At 43.5% G+C, this 22,484-nt stretch overlaps 2 protein-coding genes across 6 annotated transcripts; both read right to left on the bottom strand.

Moving 5' to 3' along the window:
* Positions 1-2,909: 2,909 nt before the first annotated feature.
* LOC136560043 (pancreatic alpha-amylase) lies at positions 2,910-11,144 on the bottom strand. 2 transcript variants are annotated; one of them, XM_066555657.1, is made up of 12 exons: positions 11,095-11,144; positions 9,275-9,493; positions 8,522-8,668; positions 8,134-8,331; positions 6,603-6,833; positions 6,118-6,251; positions 5,910-6,032; positions 5,699-5,798; positions 5,338-5,459; positions 5,103-5,228; positions 4,751-4,847; positions 2,910-2,992 (listed from the first exon to the last, which is right to left on the bottom strand). In XM_066555657.1, exons 2-12 carry the CDS (start codon positions 9,443-9,445, stop codon positions 2,930-2,932), a joined length of 1,512 nt encoding a protein of 503 aa, XP_066411754.1. In that variant the 5' UTR covers positions 9,446-9,493; positions 11,095-11,144; the 3' UTR covers positions 2,910-2,929. The 2 variants fall into 2 exon arrangements, with proteins under 2 accessions (XP_066411754.1, XP_066411753.1); XM_066555656.1 differs by lacking the exons at positions 2,910-2,992; positions 11,095-11,144 and having other exon boundaries at positions 4,558-4,847; positions 9,275-9,735.
* A 1,783-nt stretch (positions 11,145-12,927) lies between these two features.
* On the bottom strand, positions 12,928-22,467 carry LOC136559842 (pancreatic alpha-amylase-like). 4 transcript variants are annotated; one of them, XM_066555265.1, is made up of 11 exons: positions 20,632-21,549; positions 18,830-19,045; positions 17,216-17,362; positions 16,348-16,545; positions 15,596-15,826; positions 14,540-14,673; positions 14,332-14,454; positions 14,121-14,220; positions 13,726-13,847; positions 13,491-13,616; positions 12,928-13,235 (listed from the first exon to the last, which is right to left on the bottom strand). In XM_066555265.1, the coding sequence occupies exons 2-11, from the start codon at positions 18,995-18,997 to the stop codon at positions 13,046-13,048; spliced, it is 1,539 nt and encodes a 512-aa protein (XP_066411362.1). In that variant the 5' UTR covers positions 18,998-19,045; positions 20,632-21,549; the 3' UTR covers positions 12,928-13,045. The 4 variants fall into 4 exon arrangements, with proteins under 4 accessions (XP_066411362.1, XP_066411363.1, XP_066411364.1 ...); XM_066555266.1 differs by having other exon boundaries at positions 21,005-21,549; XM_066555267.1 differs by having other exon boundaries at positions 21,217-21,549.
* Between the last annotated feature and the right edge of the window lie 17 nt (positions 22,468-22,484).

The raw sequence follows: 22,484 nt of genomic DNA, 5'->3' as shown, positions 1-22,484 counted from the left end.
AAAAACACACAGCCCTCCACAGTGAAGTTACATCCCTTCTCTAGTTTCTCAGCTTTCTAAATATGATGTAGACTTGTTAAGACAAACTTTGTCTAGTCTCATATGAGGTGACAAAATTACTTGGCTGGTTGTACAATGAAGTTTTGATACCCACAGAGTGCACAAGGAATATCAGCAGAGATAACGGGTCTTCCTCCTGAAGAGCTGTAGAAAGCATTTTCCCACAATGTAAAAAAAATCAGGAAAATGGGTTTTTATTGCAGCTATTTTGGCTTCTGTTTTGGCAGTTTTTTCATGTGTAGGGGCTTTTTTTGCAGAGCTGCCACATTTGCTTCCCTTGACAAGCAATGGGGTATTTTATGTAGAGACCACAACTTAATTTATGGTATCAAGGCTGGCAATGAATGTGGTAGTTATGATATGTAAAAATGGTTAACTTTAAACATTTGTAGGAGAGATACTGAAATTCTAAAGAACAGTAGAAAACTAGATCCAAATCCATTGCTCATATTTTTATGACACATTTCCTTCCCTCTTTGCATCATCTGAGCTCTCTTATCAAGAGATTTTAACATCCCATTCTTATATAGCTTACAAGCCTGATACTAAAATATGGCAATCTATTTGTCAGCACAAGGTCTTTACTTTTATGACAAAAAGTGAATAGTTTGCTACAGGTTACAGCGCCATAAAGTTCTATCATTCACAGCTGCTTTAAGATATAATTTCTTTTCCCAGTTAAAGCATGCATGTCCCATCTACAAGACACAAACATGGTGCTTGCTGAACTGCTAGTTTTATTCCTGTTTTTCCCCTTTCAATCTGCAATTTCTACCCATTAATAGAGTTTGTTCCTCTAGACAAGTCATCTAGGACTTTGCCTCTTCCCTGTGATCTGTCTTGTTCTATTTATCATTTTAGTCAATCTTGGTATTCCTTTTAGCTTGCCACCTATCTGATTGTTCTGCCCTTCTCTCTCTCCAACACTGCTCTGACTGCTCTGTCCTGTCCCTGTCCCCACTGCACATGTCAGCTGTCCTTTCTTTGCTAGCTTCACTGTCTAGAAAAAAGTAGATTCAAGGGATATTTGAGCAAAGGCAGAAATGTGCACAGAACCCAGACTGAGAAACCTCATGGTTTTAGCCTTTATTGCCTTACTTACTGTTGTACCCCATTATCTGTCTTCACAAGGTTCAGAGGAATTTCTCTGAGATGCAGTGAAACCAGTCCATGGAAATCCACATGCACTCCATGCCAGATATCCCAGGGTCGATCTCAGCAGGAAGGGTCTGATATGTTGTTGATCCCAAAATGATCTTGCTGCATCTTTGCAGTAAAATATTGTGCTGCCATTTTCTGCCAGACCATGCAGATTACATATGTTTAAATATAATCAAAAGGGTGATTACAAATGCTGAAGGGCAGGAGAGTAAATGACAAGTGAAGAGAGATTTAGATGTCTGTAGAGGTGTGCAGTTGATTATGCTAGCTACTTCTCAGCCTTGTTGGCTGGATAATGCAATCTAATTATTAGTTTAGGACCAAGAAATACCAAACATTTGTATTTCTCTGACAAACATTTGGTATTTCCATTTTCAACTCAGAAGAGCCACAGCACAGCTCACACTTTACTACTCTCCTTCAGCAACTTTCTTAATCCTACACTAAATAATCTGGCTAGTTATCCCCACCCTAAGTGCTTTAGTGTGCCAACTGGGTGAAAATCCTAGCACTCACTCTCACTTTGTCTCTAGTGACTGGAGATAATTCACAACTATCATCTCAACCAGTGTCACCAGCATTCATTCTTACAACTATTCTGATGTAACATTAGGGCAGAATTAAAATTGCCACAGCATGAAAACACTTCCAAATGAAATATCTGTATACTGTTCAGATTTGTGCAAAGAGACTGATACACTAAAACTATTAAAAACACAGATTGCAGATAAACACACAATCAGCAATTTAAAAGTTAGTGTTGTGTGTTGAGCTTTTCATTTGTTTCCCCTTAAAAGAAAATAACTTGAATAAAATTTTTACAGTCTCCATAAAAGAGACAATAGATTGTTAGTTTCCCTTTACAGAACTCCTTCTTCTCTTAGGAAAGTAACAGTGATTTAGGGAAATAATAAGCTGACACAAAGTCATGCAGAGCTGAACAAAAGTTTCTATATTTGCTGTTGCACTTAGCTGAGAAAATAAGTTGCCATGAATAATTCAGTAAACAACTTTCTGGTCCACTCATAGGACACAAGGAGTTCATGGTTTTTGCAATCTCATTGTTTATTTCCACTTACCTGACAAATATACAATTTTAACACTGTGGATTAAACCCACTAGAATGATAAATTAACAAATCATACAACATTTCTGACTGGATGAATGTGAAGGTGTTTATTTTCTGAATGTGCCTTAAATATGAGCAGTGAGCAGTTGTACATTCAGGCAGCTGTTCATTTGCTTTATTGTACTGCCCTTCCATTAAATTCTGATCACTATTATGCTGAAAGCCCCATTTAGAAACAGACTTGTGGTGATGAAAAAAAACCACAATATGAAAAATAAAAAAAAAAAAAGAAGAAGAGAGAAAGAAAAATAAAGATAAAAAAAAAGGTGAAAAAATTAACATAAGTGTAAATTTACAATGCATTTTTAGAATCAAAGATTAATCACACAGCTAAAGTCATGGTTTGGCCAATGAAAGTAAGCACCGTTTCTAACAGAAAATGAAATATTACATTGTGCCAAAAAATTCTAAAATTAAGGCCTTAGTGTCATCACTTCACATAGAAGAGTAGCAATAGAAATTATAAAAATTAAGACAAACATTTCCTAGTACTAACATTCTTTTGAAAACTTAGAGATCAGCAGTAAGGCTGACTGCAACTCTGGGTTTAGTGAATTATCTGAAAGATCTGGTGTTGCTCTAGATGACTCTTGCCTTCTCCATCATCTTTATGCTCAAATGATAAGGCAATGTGCCAAAATCCTGAAATAAAAGGAACACAAACCAAGGTCTGAATGCAATTTAGGTCCTTTCAAAGCAGTGAACATTTGGCCCACAAAATTTTACTTACACCTAAAGAAAGCATCTCATGATTTCTTTTTCTCCATGTTCTCTTTCATGGCACTGTGAAATGCAGAGCTACCTGAACCTACATTAAGCAAAACTCTCATTGCACCCCAACATCCTTGGGAAGTGGATCCACATCTGTTCACAGGCACAGACAACCTCTCCATGTTCAGCCTGTTTTTTGGATTTATGGGCACCTCAGATCACTGTGTGGCATTTCAGTCATTTGCCACAGAAGCTCTGGGGCCTGGGGGTGGAGTTGCAAGTTGACACGTGAACCGATGATTCCATTTGGGAATGGGCAATGTGTGAATAACAGAGGATGGAATCCCAGTTTCTGCGGGCTGGAGCTGAGTGCAGGGCTGAAGACAGCTCCTCTCAATTTCAGAGGGGCCCGAGGGCTCCCTGACCTGCCCCTCTGTGCCAAAAACTGGTTTGCAAAGGCCATGAACACCCTGCCACGTGGGGCCCAGGGCTTTGGCACCTCTCCACTGAGGCAGGGGCCGAGTGCATGGATCCAGGAGACGCTGGCCACAGCCAAGGAGGGAGACAGATGGGAGGGGCAGTGCTGGGCCAGGGACACCCTGACTGCCCTGACAGACACCCGGAGCCCTTGGGCACGCTGAGAGCCAATATCCACCACCAACACCACAGAAAGGAAACTTAAAACTGCACCTTGACCTCAAACTGGAACAACCTCCTTCCATTTTTCCCTCCAGAGGGGGATGCAGTCACCGCTTTTGGCCTAGCAGAGCTTCTGCCTTACAGCAAGGCCTGCACACTTGCTTTTACCTCAGCATTTTCTCACAGCTGACAAGGGATTTGGGAAAGCTGCCAAACCTCTACTGTGTTTGCATATTTCTTGGAGATATTCGAGAATAAGGGTGCCTAACACACCAGAGGCAGGAATTTGCCGTGCCTCAGCCAGTGGCACAAGGTGGAAGCAATGCCTGGATACATCGCGTGTTCTCAGGCCCCTTCAGCACCCGCACAGGGAGCGTTCGCTGGCCTAAAACCACTGGGGCAAACCGTGCAAGAGCTCAGGCTCTGCTTTGTCCAGGCACAGGCTGACTGTGAAGCAGGAAACCTGCTGGTTTCACTGATGCCACAGGCTGGAAAAACTGATTGGCACAGCCCAGCTTCCCTCGGTGACCCAGACGCCAGGCTTGGCTTGTCATAAGGAAGGGTTTATATCAACTCTGTACGTAGGCACTGCTCACAGCTGACAGCCCACAAGGTGGCTGCTCTGGGATACAAGTGGGTGTGCACGGATCAGCCCTGGAAACCCTGCACGTTTCCTTTGCCATTTTAGCTGGCTTTGAATCTGTTTTTTTTTTTTTCTCTCCAGTGTTTTTGTTACACAGGAACTGGAATGCTGCATTGCCTTAAAACCTATCACTGCATTGCCACTAGTTATGAGGGGATAAAGTTACATCGAATTCATTAAGGGAAAAACATTACTCTTCAGTTTGAATGCCGTTTATTATGCAATAGAGATTCCTTCATGCTCAAAAAGCAGGGAATAACATATGGGGGAAACAGTAATACACAGATCAAACAGAGGAGGCTATTTCTCCCAAATTATAACTTGGCATCAACATGAATTGCAATAAATGGATCTTCAGCATCGGTATTAATCTGGAAATTAGCCTTTCCATCACCAGAAACAAACACCTGCTTTCCAGTACATTTGTTGTTCTCCTTTTGTCCAGAAATAACATCACAGTAGGTACCAGCAGGCAGTCCGGTTTGCACATTGACATTCATATTCCTATGAGAAAATAAACACGATTTATGCATTGTTTTTAAAACAGGTATTTCAAAAGGTGTGTAAGATTTCTGAACATGATCTTGCTCCCCTATTGGAAGGGCATTGTAAAGCATAAGGTTTCTGATCCCACCCCTCCTACACACCCATTTTAGCTCTCTGGACCCAGCATGCACTCAAATAACTCAAGTTGGATTGCGGATGAGGGATGCTATTGTTCTCTCTGGGGACCGAGAGAACTTTCTGCCACTGACTTACCAGTTGTCATTATTGAAGATGATGAAGCCTTTATTACCACGGCCAAAAGCCACTTGATTGCTGCCATTGTCCCACCAGTTGGAGAAAGGCTCACCATCCACCACGTTACGGAAGATCACCATGTTCCTGAAAACACAAGCCATGTCTGCCACTGCACCTGCAACACCCCTAAAGCCACATGGAGCAGGAAGCAAAAGCAGCTGCTTTGACTTCTTGTTTCTCCCCAGTGCCCTACCTGATCTGACGCCAGCGATGTTCACAAACCCAGTCGTTGCCACAGGTCGTGTCTGGATTGATTGTAACGGCCTTGGTGGAGCCATCTGAGTTACTTGGGGGCCCCACCCAGTCATTGACGTCCTGTCATTAAAAAGAAAGGTTTTCTTTCTTCATAAAAAAGAGATTCTGGCATATCTTGTGGCTGAAGATGCAGAGAGTCCCTCTGGTGAAGAAAGCTAGAGGGAGCATCAAAGTTTCACTGGCTACATCCAGCCCAGGACAGGGAAATCTCTCAAAAACCTGAAATGCACTGGACTACTTCTCTGGCCCTGCTCTCACCCTTAATCCCCATGGGTGGATCTTAGGCATTAATAGCTCACCTTTCCATTTTGAAAATTTCTTGGCCAGCGATAACTTGACATCACACGTGTGAGGCCATACGGATGGGCAAGCATGAAACCAACTGCCATTTTATAGAGCCTGTTTGGTGGACAAACAAGGAATGAGCCATGGAAGGAGGAACCTGACTGAGAACACACAGACAAACAAGCAAAAGCAAGAAGCATCACCCACACAAGAGCAATCCCTTACCTGGCATCCCAGAAGGTTAGAATAGAAGATCCACCAGCCCCGTGTCCTCTCTGGTTGTCATGATTATCCACAAAGACCAGGGCTCTGTCAGAAGGCACAAAGCCCCAGCCTTCTCCCCAGTTCCTAAACAAAAACACAGACTTGGAGCTACCCTGTCAACTGCTGTATCCAGTCAATCCTGCATCAATTGCAGCACCTTCATCCTTACTTTAAGTAGGCCATCTTTTCTCCGTTCCACTTGCGCAGCACTGTCCCCAGTTTGGCACCGTACTTGAATTCTGTCACTCGGCCATTTCCAAAGTACTCGCTGCCTTTGATGGGCTCTCCACCCAAGTCAATTACCTGGTACCAGAAAGAAAACCTGCATCCCTTCTTGTCTCACAAAGACCAGCAATGCAAAAGAAAGTAATGATCTATTTGTGCTGTGTAGAGCAACACAAATGCAGAATAAGACTTTAGGGACACATATAAAAGCATGACTGATGAAAGGAAAGCTAAAGTTGATTGACAATCTGTTGTGGAGGCATTTTTAAGAATCAAAAATGCCTATGTCTGCCTATGTCTGCTCTATGTAAATTGTGAGCTCCTTGCTAGGGTAAATGGGATGAAGATGTACTGTTGCTCCTCTGAAGGAGGAGGCAAAAGAGATACAAAAGAGAAAGGCAAACATAAAGGAGAAAATGTGGAGATTACCTCCTGATAAATGAAAGGTTTAGTTCCTGCAGAAAACCATTGAGTGTTTAGATCATGCAGCTTGTCCAGAAATGCTCTTATGTCCCCAGGCCACATGTGCTTGGCAGCATCAATTCGGAATCCTGCTACACCAATGTCAATGAGATGGTTCATGTACTCTGCAACCTTTGAGCGCACATAGTCCTTCTCCAGGGCCAGATCCAGAAGGCCGCTCAAGCGGCAGTCCCGGACCTGTGCAACAGAAAAGAAAAAAATAAAGATTTCTCTGTATTACACCAAAGGAGGGGTGCAGGTGGGGTGGTGGGTAATGAGGTTGTATTGGATTGGGAAGAAGGGAGAGAGTGATATCCAGAGTAAAGGTTTTGTCTTCACAAGTCACTGTTGCTCATGATAAAGCCCTACTGTCCTAGAGACAGCTGGACACCTGCCTTCCAATGGGAAGTGGTGAATACATTCTTGTTTTACTTTGCTTATGTGTGTGGCTTTCTCTTTACCTATTAAACTGTCTTTATCTCAGTCCATGAGTTTCCTCACTTTTACTCTTCCAGTTCTCTGCCCCATCCCACTGAAAGTAGGAGGCTGAGTGGTGTTTAGCTGCCAGCTGAGTTAAACCACAAGTTCTCTTTGGTGCCAACATGGGACTCAAAGGGTTCGAATTAACAACAGCTATGATTAATGTGCTAGATGGAATTTACAGCTGTTACTGTATTTTGGCTAATAATTGACAGGCTCCTGTGCTTGCCGTGGGGCTCACTGGCCTCACTGTGCATTCGAGTCTAGGGCTCATCAGCAGCTGCTTTGTGCTTGGGCTGCAGCTGCAGCCTGTGCTGCTGATGCCCTCACCCTGGGGCATTCTGACCCCGGCACTGGCCAGGGCCTGGGCTGGACCTGAGGGATTGCAGGGTCTGGCTAAGTCCAAGCCAGAGCAGGGGGAAGGGGAGGAGTTCATTGCAACATTAAACATGATGGCCTGGTCCAAAGGAACTGGGAGTGTACATTGTCATGGAAATACCTTTAACTTGTTGTAATCCAGGATTTGAGATATGTGTTATAGGGATTACCACAGAAGAAGCCATCTGAACCCATGAAGGACAAGCCCTACATGAAGCAGTGCAAGTGCAGAAACACTGTAATGTATTGCTGCAAAGTGGCTGAAGGCAGAGCTTGAGAAAGAACTGCTACATATTCTGACTACAAAAACCAGTAAGTTGTGTAACTACAGCACCACCTTGCACTACTGTCAATTTTCCAAAGGGGCCCCTTATCATGATCAGCTGAGTTCATAAGCTATAAAAATGAGCTCACTCTGAGCTGAGTACACTGGGCTCACTTCTGGAGCAAACATCTGCACACAGGTTCTTGATTCCTCAGTTTTTAGAATATTTTCGGCCACACGTACCTATGGTCACTACTTCAGTCACTTGTCAAGTGACTAAGCACAGGTTTTGTGAGACACTACACCATTTGATTTTACTGTAGAGTTAACAGAACATGTAAAAAAAAAAATGAAAATTTCTCGAGGGGAAGTTACCTGATAGATATCATCATAACGTTCAATTTCTCCACTTCCTGTGTGACATTTGCCATCATTGAAATCCCAGCCAGAGTATGGGACAGCTGGAAAATCTCTGTTTCCAGCATTAAAATGGCTTCCACAGGTAGAATGTGTGCCTGAGCCACCTGCAGCCCCACACATATGGTTGACGACAGCATCCACATAGATACGAACCTGGAAAAGCAATATGTGCATTTCAGGGTGTTTTGTAGCACACGTGACCTGAAAGCCACCAATCACTATTAAGTTGATTATTTTCCTTCTCAGTTTCTTCCCAGTTTACACCTGTTTTGAGGGCAGCAGTACCTTCCCTCAGCTGATACAGCACTTCTTGCCATATCAGACAGAATTTCAAGGCACTTACTCCAACATTGTTGCATCTCTTCACCATGTCTTTGAATTGCTCTTCATTTCCGGATCGAGTGCAGATCTTGTAGCTAATGGGCTGGTATCTTTCCCACCAGGGTCTGTTCGGGTTAGTAATGACAATATTTTCATTTGGAGGTGAAACCTGCAGATGAAATGATGTACTTTGATAAGAAATGAAATGGCTTTACCTCAACATTTTAAGGGCAAAATCTGTGCTCAGGACCTCTGCCCTCAGAGGAAAGTTAGTACCCAACGCAGTCTCTCTCCCACAGCAGAAGTTCAGGTCTGTGAGATGTCTGTCTTGTACACTGGCAAGAAAGGCATTTTGGTTTGTTCCTGTGAGATGCCCAGGTCCAGCATGGGCCTGCTTTCCAGGACATGGGCATGGAAGGGCTGAAGTCACAGGAATTATTTTTACCTGTAACAGTGACAGCCTTAGGAATGCCAAACCTCACTGCTTCCATACTTCCTTTAGAACAAGGTAAAGAGCTTTACCCTCTACTTAGCTTTCAGGGGAAGCCTTTCAGCATGCCCCTTTGTAACTGATCTGCTAGACATACACCATCATTCATCCCTACAGGGTCCTGCAGAGTTAGGGTTGCTTCTAAAAGCCCTTACTACTTCCTACCCTCCCTCCTCAGCAGCAAAGTTACTTAGAGATGACTGTCTCAAGCTCAGGCATTAGTAATCAAATTATTTATCAAACATTACAATGCCATTTTCCTACTACTCACAGGAAACAACTCACCTGAACTCCTCCAAATCCATTAGGAGCTAAGTAGCGCTCACACTCCTCAGCAATATCCTGCCAGCGCCATTCAAAGAGGTGCACAATAGAGGTTCTCTTTGGGACAGTGTTGGGGTTGTACTGCCCCCAACAAAGCCCTGCAGCTGCGAGGAGGAGGAGAAGGATCCGCATGGTGCCTTCAGCGTAAGGCTGTGGTCTCTTCACCAGCTATTTATGTGCCTGCAAGATGACAAAGTTCCTGTAGCGGGTGTCAAAATTCACATGGATCCATGCTATCAGTTATTATTTAGGTACATAGATCAATATCATTATTTGGTTTGTTTTTTCTCCTGAATAACCCAACAGCTGAAGATAAAATAACTTTTCACGATGATTATGCACCATCATAAATCAACTGGTTCATGAGCATTGCACCCAAATCCAGAACTGCATTCTTTCCAACCACATGAACAAAGATACTTTATCAAAAGTATTCCAAAATGTGGAAATCAGACAGCCACAGAAGCTGAGCTGGGTGCTGCCACCATCCTCTTGGCCCTGGGAGAGATAAACTCAAGGCAAGGACAAAAGTGATGACCTCCTGTCTGGACACTCTGACTGATCTGGCAAAAGAAAGTAACAAGGACATTGCTGATGACAGAATGACAACCAAGAAGATTGTGTTACTAAGGGAACGGGGCAAAGGAGTCTGGGTGGAAAATTTTGGACAGAACTTAGAGACCTATAAATACTGGTAAACTGATGCAACAAAGAACTTTGCTTGCATAGCATGGTCCGTGTCCCTCAATCGCCACGAGCGTGTCCCGTGTGAGCAATGACAATTCCCTGTCTGGCCATTCTGGGGATGCCCCACAGAACTGAAATGCTCCTGAAAGGAAGAAGGAGCCAGCTGGCATCCATCCCTTCAGGTTTTGATGGTGAGCTTTGGGACATGGGCAGTAATATGTCTTCAGAAGAAAAACGTGTCTTTGAACTTTTGCCTGAACTTTTAGAGAAGCCCAGAAAAACAGTTGCTTCTCATTCTCTTAAGCTGATTTTACACTGGGCAGAATCACACGTTAAAGGGTTAAAGGTCAGCATGGCTTTCCCAGTAGAACTGTGGGATGAACAGGGCAATAAGAGGTGATAAGATCCCAGCTGGTTTTGTACCTCACTGTTTTGCCCAAACAGGCATTCCCTATCCATGTCTGGGCCCAGGAGCCTTTGGCCACAGTTCCTGTGCCCTGCCCTGCTGAGGAGGGCAGGCAGAGAGGAGCTGTGCTGGGCACCGGGCACCAGGCACCAGACAAGGCCAGCGCCCCACAGCTACACAGGCATACACTCAACCTGAGACTGCAAAATGATTCCTGATTCAGTAGAAATGACTTTTTGCAAAAAGAGAAAGTTAATATTTAAAGAAGGCTTTAGGTCAGGGAACTGCTTTCCTCAGCATAAGCAGCCATTTTCTTCATGCTGTTAATTTTTTGTCTGAATAAAATACAAAAACAATGGATAATCCAGCAAAAATTATCCTTTTAATATTTGACCACTAGATGATGCTGTGACCCATGAATGAAAAAAAGAAAAGAGAGGAAGAGAAAAGGAAAAATAAATAGAAAAAAATGATGAAAAAATGATAAAAAAAAAGAACATAAGTTTAAATTTACAGTGCATTTCTGCAATCAGAGAATAATCACAGAGCTAAATTCATGGTTTGGCCAATGAAAGTGAGCATGGTTTCTAACAGAAAATGAAATAGTGCATTGTGCCAAAAAATTCTAAACTTTTACAATTCAGCAGATCTGTTGTGCCATCCTGTTATGCCCCAGCAAATATCTTACCTTAAATTTGATCATTTCAAAACATAATTTCAAGTTTTCATTGAACACTGAAATAAAAAAATTAAGGCCTTAGTGTCATCACTTCACATAGAAGATTAGCAATAGAAATTATAGAAATCAAGATAAACATTTCCTAGTACTAACATTCTTTTGAAAACTTAGAGATCAGCAGTAAGGCTGACTGCAACTCTGGGTTTAGTGAATTATCTGAAAGATCTGGTGTTGCTCTAGATGACTCTTGCCTTCTCCATCATCTTTATGCTCAAATGATAAGGCAATGTGCCAAAATCCTGAAATAAAAGGAACACAAACCAACGTCTGAATGCAATTTAGGTCCTTTCAAAGCAGTGAACATTTGGCCCACAAAATTTTACTTACACCTAAAGAAAGCATCTCATGATTTCTTTTTCTCCATGTTCTCTTTCATGGCACTGTGAAATGCAGAGCTACCTAAACCTACATTAAGCAAAACTCTCATTGCACCCCAACATCCTTGGGAAGTGGATCCACATCTGTTCACAGGCACAGACAACCTCTCCATGTTCAGCCTGTTTTTTGGATTTATGGGCACCTCAGATCACTGTGTGGCATTTCAGTCATTTGCCACAGAAGCTCTGGGGCCTGGGGGTGGAGTTGCAAGTTGACACGTGAACCGATGATTCCATTTGGGAATGGGCAATGTGTGAATAACAGAGGATGGAATCCCAGTTTCTGCGGGCTGGAGCTGAGTGCAGGGCTGAAGACAGCTCCTCTCAATTTCAGAGGGGCCCGAGGGCTCCCTGACCTGCCCCTCTGTGCCAAAAACTGGTTTGCAAAGGCCATGAACACCCTGCCACGTGGGGCCCAGGGCTTTGGCACCTCTCCACTGAGGCAGGGGCCGAGTGCATGGATCCAGGAGACGCTGGCTACAGCCAAGGAGGGAGACAGATGGGAGGGGCAGTGCTGGGCCAGGGACACCCTGACTGCCCTGACAGACACCCGGAGCCCTTGGGCACGCTGAGAGCCAATATCCACCACCAACACCACAGAAAGGAAACTTAAAACTGCACCTTGACCTCAAACTGGAACAACCTCCTTCCATTTTTCCCTCCAGAGGGGGATGCAGTCACCGCTTTTGGCCTAGCAGAGCTTCTGCCTTACAGCAAGGCCTGCACACTTGCTTTTACCTCAGCATTTTCTCACAGCTGACAAGGGATTTGGGAAAGCTGCCAAACCTCTACTGTGTTTGCATATTTCTTGGAGATATTCGAGAATAAGGGTGCCTAACACACCAGAGGCAGGAATTTGCCGTGCCTCAGCCAGTGGCACAAGGTGGAAGCAATGCCTGGATACATCGCGTGTTCTCAGGCCCCTTCAGCACCCGCACAGGGAGCGTTCGCTGGCCTAAAACCACTGGGGCAAACCGTGCAAGAGCTCAGGCTCTGCTTTGTCCAGGCACAGGCTGACTGTGAAGCAGGAAACCTGCTGGTTTCACTGATGCCACAGGCTGGAAAAACTGATTGGCACAGCCCAGCTTCCCTCGGTGACCCAGACGCCAGGCTTGGCTTGTCATAAGGAAGGGTTTATATCAACTCTGTACGTAGGCACTGCTCACAGCTGACAGCCCACAAGGTGGCTGCTCTGGGATACAAGTGGGTGTGCACGGATCAGCCCTGGAAACCCTGCACGTTTCCTTTGCCATTTTAGCTGGCTTTGAATCTTTTTTTTTTTTTCTCCAGTGTTTTTGTTACACAGGAACTGGAATGCTGCATTGCCTTAAAACCTATCACTGCATTGCCACTAGTTATGAGGGGATAAAGTTACATCGAATTCATTAAGGGAAAAACATTACTCTTCAATTTGAATGCCGTTTATTATGCAATAGAGATTCCTTCATGCTCAAAAAGCAGGGAATAACATATGGGGGAAACAGTAATACACAGATCAAACAGAGGAGGCTATTTCTCCCAAATTATAACTTGGCATCAACATGAATTGCAATAAATGGATCTTCAGCATCGGTATTAATCTGGAAATTAGCCTTTCCATCACCAGAAACAAACACCTGCTTTCCAGTACATTTGTTGTTCTCCTTTTGTCCAGAAATAACATCACAGTAGGTACCAGCAGGCAGTCCAGTTTGCACATAGACATTCATATTCCTATGAGAAAATAAACACGATTTATGCATTGTTTTTAAAACAGGTATTTCAAAAGGTGTGTTAGATTTCGGAACATGATCTTACTCCCCTATTGGAAGGACATTGTAAAGCATAAGGTTTCTGATCCCACCCCTCCTACACACCCATTTTAGCTCTCTGGACCCAGCATGCACTCAAATAACTCAAGTTGGATTGCGGATGAGGGATGCTATTGTTCTCTCTGGGGACCGAGAGAACTTTCTGCCACTGACTTACCAGTTGTCATTATTGAAGATGATGAAGCCTTTATTACCACGGCCAAAAGCCACTTGATTGCTGCCATTGTCCCACCAGTTGGAGAAAGGCTCACCATCCACCACGTTACGGAAGATCACCATGTTCCTGAAAACACAAGCCATGTCTGCCACTGCACCTGCAACACCCCTAAAGCCACATGGAGCAGGAAGCAAAAGCAGCTGCTTTGACTTCTTGTTTCTCCCCAGTGCCCTACCTGATCTGACGCCAGCGATGTTCACAAACCCAGTCGTTGCCACAGGTCGTGTCTGGATTGATTGTAACGGCCTTGGTGGAGCCATCTGAGTTACTTGGGGGCCCAACCCAGTCATTGACGTCCTGTCATTAAAAAGAAAGGTTTTCTTTCTTCATAAAAAAGAGATTCTGGCATATCTTGTGGCTGAAGATGCAGAGAGTCCCTCTGGTGAAGAAAGCTAGAGGGAGCATCAAAGTTTCACTGGCTACATCCAGCCCAGGACAGGGAAATCTCTCAAAAACCTGAAATGCACTGGACTACTTCTCTGGCCCTGCTCTCACCCTTAATCCCCATGGGTGGATCTTCAGCAATAATTTAATTAAATTAAACTAATTATTTAATTAATTAAAGCTCACCTTTCCATTTTGAAAATTTCTTGGCCAGCGATAACTTGACATCACACGTGTGAGGCCATACGGATGGGCAAGCATGAAACCAACTGCCATTTTATAGAGCCTGTTTGGTGGACAAACAAGGAATGAGCCATGGAAGGAGGAACCTGACTGAGAACACACAGACAAACAAGCAAAAGCAAGAAGCATCACCCACACAAGAGCAATCCCTTACCTGGCATCCCAGAAGGTTAGAATAGAAGATCCACCAGCCCCGTGTCCTCTCTGGTTGTCATGATTATCCACAAAGACCAGGGCTCTGTCAGAAGGCACAAAGCCCCAGCCTTCTCCCCAGTTCCTAAACAAAAACACAGACTTGGAGCTACCCTGTCAACTGCTGTATCCAGTCAATCCTGCATCAATTGCAGCACCTTCATCCTTACTTTAAGTAGGCCATCTTTTCTCCGTTCCACTTGCGCAGCACTGTCCCCAGTTTGGCACCGTACTTGAATTCTGTCACTCGGCCATTTCCAAAGTACTCGCTGCCTTTGATGGGCTCTCCACCCAAGTCAATTACCTGGTACAGGAAAGACAGAGCACGTCTTTCTACTTAAAAATCAAACAAATATGACACTGCTTGAGACATTGCTTTAAGCAAGGGGACAGTACTTGAGCTAATTATTGGCTCAACTTTGCTATTGGTTATTTGGCTTTCTTGCAAAATTGTAATATGTAAGGCTATTTTCTCTTTTTAGCTCAGCCCAGCTTGTGAACCTCTTTTCCATCTCTATCTTGTATCTCCTTACTCCAGCTGATCACTTTCCCATGATTAAATGATGTACTTGGGCTGTACTTCCTTTATATTTAGTACGGACACCAACGCTTCTGCTTCCAGCAGTTGGGCTGCATCCTTTCACTATGGAGCTAAAGAATGTTTCTATTTGCTTAGACTTTGCAGGCAAGATACTAATTTAATAAAATATGTGCAGCAAGTTTTGCTTCTGCTGACTGAAACCAACACTTACCTGCTTGTTCCAATTCGTTCCAATTCAAACGAAAAACACAAATTCAGGTTATCAAGTAATAGTTGTTATATACCATTGGAAAATAAACTTTCAGCCCGTAATCAACACTTATGTCTTCTGTTCCAATTTATTATCCGGAATTTAAAATTCAGGAAATGATATCTCTTTTTTATACCAATAAAATTTTTACACTAACTTCAGTGCAGTAAACTTCATCTCAATAAAAATTCTCTCAATAAAGTTTCCAGGTTACCTAATTCCAGTAGGTCCAAAACAAGTGGGCATTTTGCACATCAATTACCATTTATAGACAGATTAGATATTTGCAGATTATGTTTGAGGATGAAATTGAGGATGGTTTCGGTAGATCTGATTGGGCTCAGCCCATACAAAGCATTGCCATGCGTGACTGAGCCTGTACTGGGCCTGCAAGAAAAATGTTTGTGAAGTAAAATTTAAAAAAATAAAGATTACCTCTTGGTAAATGAAAGGTTTAGTTCCTGCAGGAAACCACTGAGTATTTAGATCTTCCAGCTTGTCTAAAATGGCCTTAACATCAGCAGGCCACATGTGCTTGGCAGCGTCGATGCGGAAGCCCGCGACGCCCAGGCCGATGAGCCGGTTCAGGTACGCGGCAACCCTGGAGCGCACGTGCTCCCTGTCCAGGGCCAGGTCCAGCAGGCTGGCCAGGCGGCAGTCCCGCACCTGAAATCAAACCCTTCTCACCAATAAACTTCATGCAGTGTTCTACACACCTTTTGAATGTTCTTGGCCTATATTACAATGCCAAATAAAACCTTCAGTAGCCTTTGTTTCTCAGGCATTTCTTTCCTTTACAAAGTCATCTACACAGAAGCTGCAATAAGAAATTGAGTTTACCCCTCTCTTCTGAAATTGAGACCATGGAAAACTTCCAAATTACAATAAAGGCAAATAATAACTTTACCTTTTTTAGCACTAAATAGATTTTATGAACTTTAAATTGTCTTTATTAATTACCTAAGCACATTTGTCTGAATCTGAAATTGAGACATTGTCTCAAGTACAGCTATCCCTTCCTTTAAGAAGTGGTGTTCGTAATAACAACACTAACCTCTGTTATTAATTTGGATGGCTTTTCATAAGGCTTTTAAAAATTTCTTTTAAAAAATGTCTCACTGTAAATGAGAGCAAAGAAATCACAGCACAGGAACAGATGTACCTGAAAACCACAGTTGTAGGTTTACCTGAGATATATCATGATAATTCTCAATGTTTCCACTTCTAGATTTACATTTATGATCATTAAAGTCCCAGCCAGAATAGGGCACAGCTGGGAAATCTTCAGTCTTTGCATTGAAATGGCTTCCACAAGTAGCATGGTCACCAGCCCCAGCATTGGCTCCACACATATGGTTGATTACTGCATCCACATAAATGTGCACCTAGAGAACAGTGTCCACATAACAATTTGAAAAAGCTACTTCCCACAGCACCACTAATTAATGTTCTCTCTCCCATACCTCCTGCCCTATCCCCCTACTTCTGCTTGCTTGCTTCAGCCAATATTTTATTCCATTTTTTTCTTAGCATACAGCAAGGGTGTGACCATGTTCACAGGGGTCTTAGGATGAGGGAAGAGACGAGGATTTGACTCCATGTTTCAGAAGGCTTGATTTATAATTTTATGATATATATTATATTAAAACTATACTAAAAGAATAGAAGAAAGGATTTCATCAGAAGGCTAGCTAAGAGTAGAAAAAGAAGGAATGACAACAAAGGCTTGTGGCTCGGACAGAGAGTCCGAGACAGCTCACTGTGATTGGCCATTAATTAGAAACAACCACATGAGACCAATCACAGATGCACCTGTTGCATTCCACAGCAGCAGATAACCATTGTTTACATTTTGTTCCTGAGGCCTCTCAGCTCCTCAGGAGGAAAAACCCTAAGGAAAGGATTTTTCATAAAAGATATCTGTAACACAAGGGTGATAAAACATGCAGCTCAGCAGACAGGCAGGTAACACTACATCCATTTTTTTAAATGGTAGAATCACTGCTTGGCTATATCCTTGCATTGTAAACACCAGAAGGTTTTCAAAGAACTTACTCCAACATTGTTGCACCGGGTCACCATGTCTCTAAATTCAGTTTCATTTCCAGACCTTGTGCACAGCTTGTAGCTGACAGGCTGGTATCTCTCCCACCATGGTTGCCGGGGGTCAGTAATGATAACATTTTCATTTGGAGGTGAAATCTGTCAATAAAACAATGGTAACACTTGGTAACAGGATACTGAAAATGGTTAATTTATTTGCCCAGTATTTTTAGAGAAGAACATTTTTAGAGAACACTTAGATCCTCAGTATCCTCTGCTCACACTGTAGCAGGAAACAAAAGACTGTGGTCTGGCCTCAGAAAGCCAGTATAAAAATTAGGCCCATGAACAGAGAGGCCTAATTTTCTTTGTGACTTCAAGCTTCAAAAAGAAGCATCTGAAATTGAAGAATTAGGTCAGCAGAGGAAGGAAGTGACTGCATAACAACTGATGTAACATCCTGCCTTTAAAACTGATCCAACTTCCCGTTTTTGTAACGCTTTGGATGAACGCATGCTTGACCTAATTCTTGTAAGTTTCCAGGTGAGTTATACCTCTTTCTTTTACAGACTTTTCAGGATACTTTTTAGGCAACAAGCTTTTGCTGCTACCTCCAAGCCTCTGGCCACAACAACCTGATCCAACCATTTCTCAGAAAGACCCCTTCAGCCTCTTAGCTGCCTTCCTGACCAGCTCAGCAAGTCATCATCTGAAAAAAACTTCTGAGACCCTGCCACAGAATGGATTAAAATGATAAACAGGCATAGGCCACAGTCTGAGAAATCAGTTTTAAGTCCATCTGGCCTGTGTGCCTGGAAAGAAGGTTGCAAAGACAAGATGATTATTTGAAAATTATGGGAGAGCTCTCACTCAAGGCCAGCTTGCAATCTCTTGGGCTACAAGAGACAGGCAGCCTTCGCACCAATTTTTCCTGAGCAATCTGACAGGCAAATGGGAACACTTTAATAAGTGGCTGCTCTCCTGCCATGCTACCCCACCCAAGTGGCAGTTCTGGTTCCACAGGAACACGTCTCTGTTGTTCAGACAGAACTGACTCACAAAGGGACACCTTCACCAGAATCTGTGTTCAGTTCACTTCCGCCCGCTCACACCAGGCTCCTGCAAAGAAGGGTCTCTTAGTGGCTTACTGTGATACACAGAGAGAAACTTGCCAGTTTGGGTGAACACAATCAGCAGGCTTTTGTACTTAATTATCTAACACCTTCAGCACTTTTTGTTCTCTTTGGAAGCCCTTTGTTCAGTCACAGTTTCATTTTACATTTATCTAGCTCTTAAAAGCTTTCCTTGATTTAAAAAATGTCAAGCAGATAAACATAGGTTACTCTTCACAGCAGTAAAAAAAAAAGATTTAGCAAGTGATGCGCAATTCTAATTCATCTAAATGTAACAGCACAGACTGCAAAACACGCACTTTGGAGCAATGAAATAAATTCATGCTTACTTGAAGATAGCTGAAGAATATATTTGTCAGCATTTACTACTTCCATTACCAATTTCTATTTTTCTTGTTCAGTACCTGTCCTTTGACGAATTGAACATTTTCTGTGAAAAACAAATTATCATCTATGTAGCAATTTCACTACCTACTGATAGGAGCAGACATACCTGAACTCCTCCAAATCCATTAGGAGCTAAGTAGCGCTCACACTCCTCAGCAATATCCTGCCAGCGCCATTCAAAGAGGTGCACAATAGAGGTTCTCTTTGGGACAGTGTTGGGGTTGTACTGCCCCCAACAAAGCCCTACAACTAACAGCAGAAAATAGATCCCCATCCAGTGCTCTGTGATCAGCTGGGCTCTTCTTACTAACTGCCAATGTTTCTGTAAGAGGGTAAAGTACACATTAGAAAATACACGTTTAAAAGTAAACACCCATCTCTGGTACCATATTTATTTACCTGTTATTTTGTATGAGAACTGGATCTTATCTAAACTATATCAAATTCCCATACTAATAGTAACTTTGTTTTCATGCACTTAAAATTCAGATGTTGCCTAATGCAGGCTGCCTCCAGAATACAGAAGTTGTGATTTTATTACTATAAAGTCAAAAACTACCCCAAAGAGCAAAGGAATACTTATATAGACTGAAATGGACATTTTGTTTATCATTTTAATGTATGTTATTTTACATTCCTATTAATCATTGAGAGACATCTTTTTTTCCCAAATGGTGTTGCTACAACTTGAACATATTTGGAAAAGACCTTGCAGAGGCAGCATATTTCTTACCCTTTGTTATGAAACCTCAGATATTTTGGAGGTTATGAAACCTCAGATATTTTGGAGGTTTAACATATGTGAGTCTGTTATTCATGATACACATGACATCTCTCATTCAAACAACAGCCTGAAATCTGGAAGATCTCTCAGATTCAGAAATCATTAACTATAGTGAAACCCAGAAATGCTAAATGTCTTATCTCTGCACACCTGCAGGATTTGTGTGGAGATATTCTCCTTTTAAGAACATGTGCAATGGCATGCAGATGTTGGAAGTGCTGTGAAGCTCCATAACCAAGAAATCTCCTTCTGAGTGCCCAAGTACAGAGTTCTGCAGAAGGAGCTTTCCAGAGGCTTGCAGCTACATTTCCTTCTGATGAGCTAGGCTAGGAACTGCATTTCCCAACTCATATCCTATTTGTATTTACTTAGGGACAAACAAAGACAACGATCCTTGTATCAAAATTGCCTCTCCTTTTCCTCACCTAGAGAGATACAACATGTAACAAACCTAAAACTAAACAACTATCAAGGTTTACATTACTCTACTGAGAACCTTATATTGCACTCTTCCCATTCAGAAGTTGGTTTAGAGAGTCCGAGATACAAAGAAGTTCTACAAGAACTTCTGCAAAAAAATGGCTGAACTAATACTTCCCTGAAAACAAAATACAGAATCTTGTTACTTTCCTGTAACTATCTATTCTTTTAAAAAGTTATCTTACAGTGACAGAGCAAAGAGAGATTCCTGTCACAACAGAAACCAAACACCTCAGTGAAGGTTTAAACATGAACACAAGGGCCCTCAGGTTTGCTACACAAAGGAAACCAGTGCTTTTCCTGATTTAATACACACTTGGGAATGCACCGCTGAAAACTCTAACCTGCTGTGATACAGTTAGCCAGACTTAAATTGATAAAAAATTTTACATGATTTCTACAAAACTGCCCTCATTTCTGCTTCGAGGAAAGGATGTTTCGTATCTCTCAGGTATTGGAGCACTCTTTGGAACAAATTTAGGCACAAAATATAGTTTATAAAATATAGAACCAGCCTTCCAGAGCCTACTGCTATCAGCTGTCACTGCTCTTCACAAGCAGGCAGAGTTGTTTAGAATAAAGCATTTGGTATATTTAGCTGGCTTTTCTGCTGTGAACAAAATAGCTTTAATACAATTATTTACTTGCAGATCTTCAGTAAAGTATACAGATTAAGTTTCAGTCACAAGCAGTTGTTCTGCATGCTTCCATTTTCATGAAGGAATGCTTTTTGGCCCTGATAGGAAGAACACATATTAAGAGAAAATGAGCTAAGAAAATTCCATCTTCTCTGATGAGAAAAGCCATTTATTAGATTGGCAAGTTTTACTTACAGCAGTAAATACGCAAAGTAGTAAATGACACAAAGTAGTAAGAATAATGTACCTTGACCCAACCAGCTCCAAAGCCTAGAGCTTAAAGATTCAATGTAGATTTTCATTTCTCTGAAACAGGTTTATGGCTGCTCTGCCTTCAATACAAGCAATAATAAGAGAATGGGGATGTTGAAATCCTCACCGCACTCTGATGGCTCTAGCTTCAAAATAATTTCAAAACTTGGAAAAACTTTAGGAGGCCATGTGGAAGAGAGCAACATTGACTGCAATGCAGAGAAGCTGGGAGCGGAGCGTCTCTGCAGAGCCCTGCCGCTGTCCCGGCCAACCCGGGAACTCGGGTCACTCTGTGTCTGCTGGGCTACGGCCGGAGCGGTGCCGCCAGCGCCAACACACCTGCGGCCGCGTCCGGCCCTGCGGGACGCCGAGCTGCGGAGGCTGCAGGTGCCAAAAGCTGTCACAGGGCAGCACAGCAGTGGCCCTGTCCCTTCTGGCGGCTCCCCACACAACCCCCGAGCAGCCCCGAGTTTACGGCAGGCGAAGCAACCCCGCTGCGGCCGCCCCCCGGAGGCTCCTGGCCAGGCTCCCCGTGCGGCGCAGAGCCCGTGGATCCCAGTCCGAGCCCGCTGCGGCCGCCCCCCGGAGGCTCCTGGCCAGGCTCCCCGTGCGGCGCAGAGCCCGTGGATCCCAGTCCGAGCCCGCTGCGGCCGCCCCTCGGAGGCTCCTGGCCAGGTCCCCGTGCGGCGCGGATCCCGTGGCTCCCGGTCCGTGCCCGCCCCTCGGAGGCTCCCGGCCGGGCTCCCCGTGCGGCGCGGATCCCGTGGCTCCCGGTCCGTGCCCGCTGCGGCCGCCCCGCCCCTTCCGCCGGGCCGGGCCACTGCCCGGGCACGGCGAGCCCGGCCCCGCCGGTGCCGGGGACAACGCGGACAGGGCACGGCTCTCTGAACACTGCGCACTTTCTTATAAAGTAGTTTTGTCCTTGAGCACAGCACCACCTTGCTGTTATCCTACTTCGGCGCCACTTGTGGGCCTTTGGTCCTGTAGCTCAACATGGGTCAAAGGACATACTACTGTAGAACCACAGAAGCATTTAAGTTGAAAAAGCCCTCCAGGATTAAACGAACAACACAGTCCCCATGAGAAGTGTAAAATAAGAATTCCAGTAAAAGCACTTCAAAGGACTCTGCTAAGCCAGCTCCTATTGGAAAAAAAATAGCAAAGATAGATTTACTTTGGTCCAGCCACCAGTACTAGTGATTTAGATTGTTTGCAGCTGGAGTAATGACAAATCTTCTGCACCAGCTCCCACACCATCAGCTATGATTTAGTCATTTATGGAATAACTTTTCCTTTAAGTCCACTGGACTAGAATATCTTGTAAATTAAATGTCATTCCAGTATTTCCCACACGGTTTCAGACAGTTCAACTAGCCAGCCCAGCATGTAGCAAATCCTATGTGACCACTGTTATCATCACCCTCAACAGGGCAAGGACCACATCTATACCAGCTTTAGCTGCTACTCTGCTTTTAATGACTTCAGTCTCACCAGTGACAGTTCTCAAGTTGCAGATGAACAATGGAAGGTTATTACTGAGGAAGACCAGTGCCCAGTTTCACAGTACAAATTTCAGGCACATGCACCCGTCCTTCTGCTTGGTCTCC

Source organism: Molothrus aeneus, chromosome 9, assembly GCF_037042795.1.
Source record: "Molothrus aeneus isolate 106 chromosome 9, BPBGC_Maene_1.0, whole genome shotgun sequence".
In the NCBI taxonomy this organism is placed as follows: Eukaryota; Metazoa; Chordata; class Aves; order Passeriformes; family Icteridae; genus Molothrus; species Molothrus aeneus.
The sequence above is the reverse complement of the archived record's forward strand: the minus strand, read 5'-3'. Positions and strand labels throughout refer to the sequence as shown.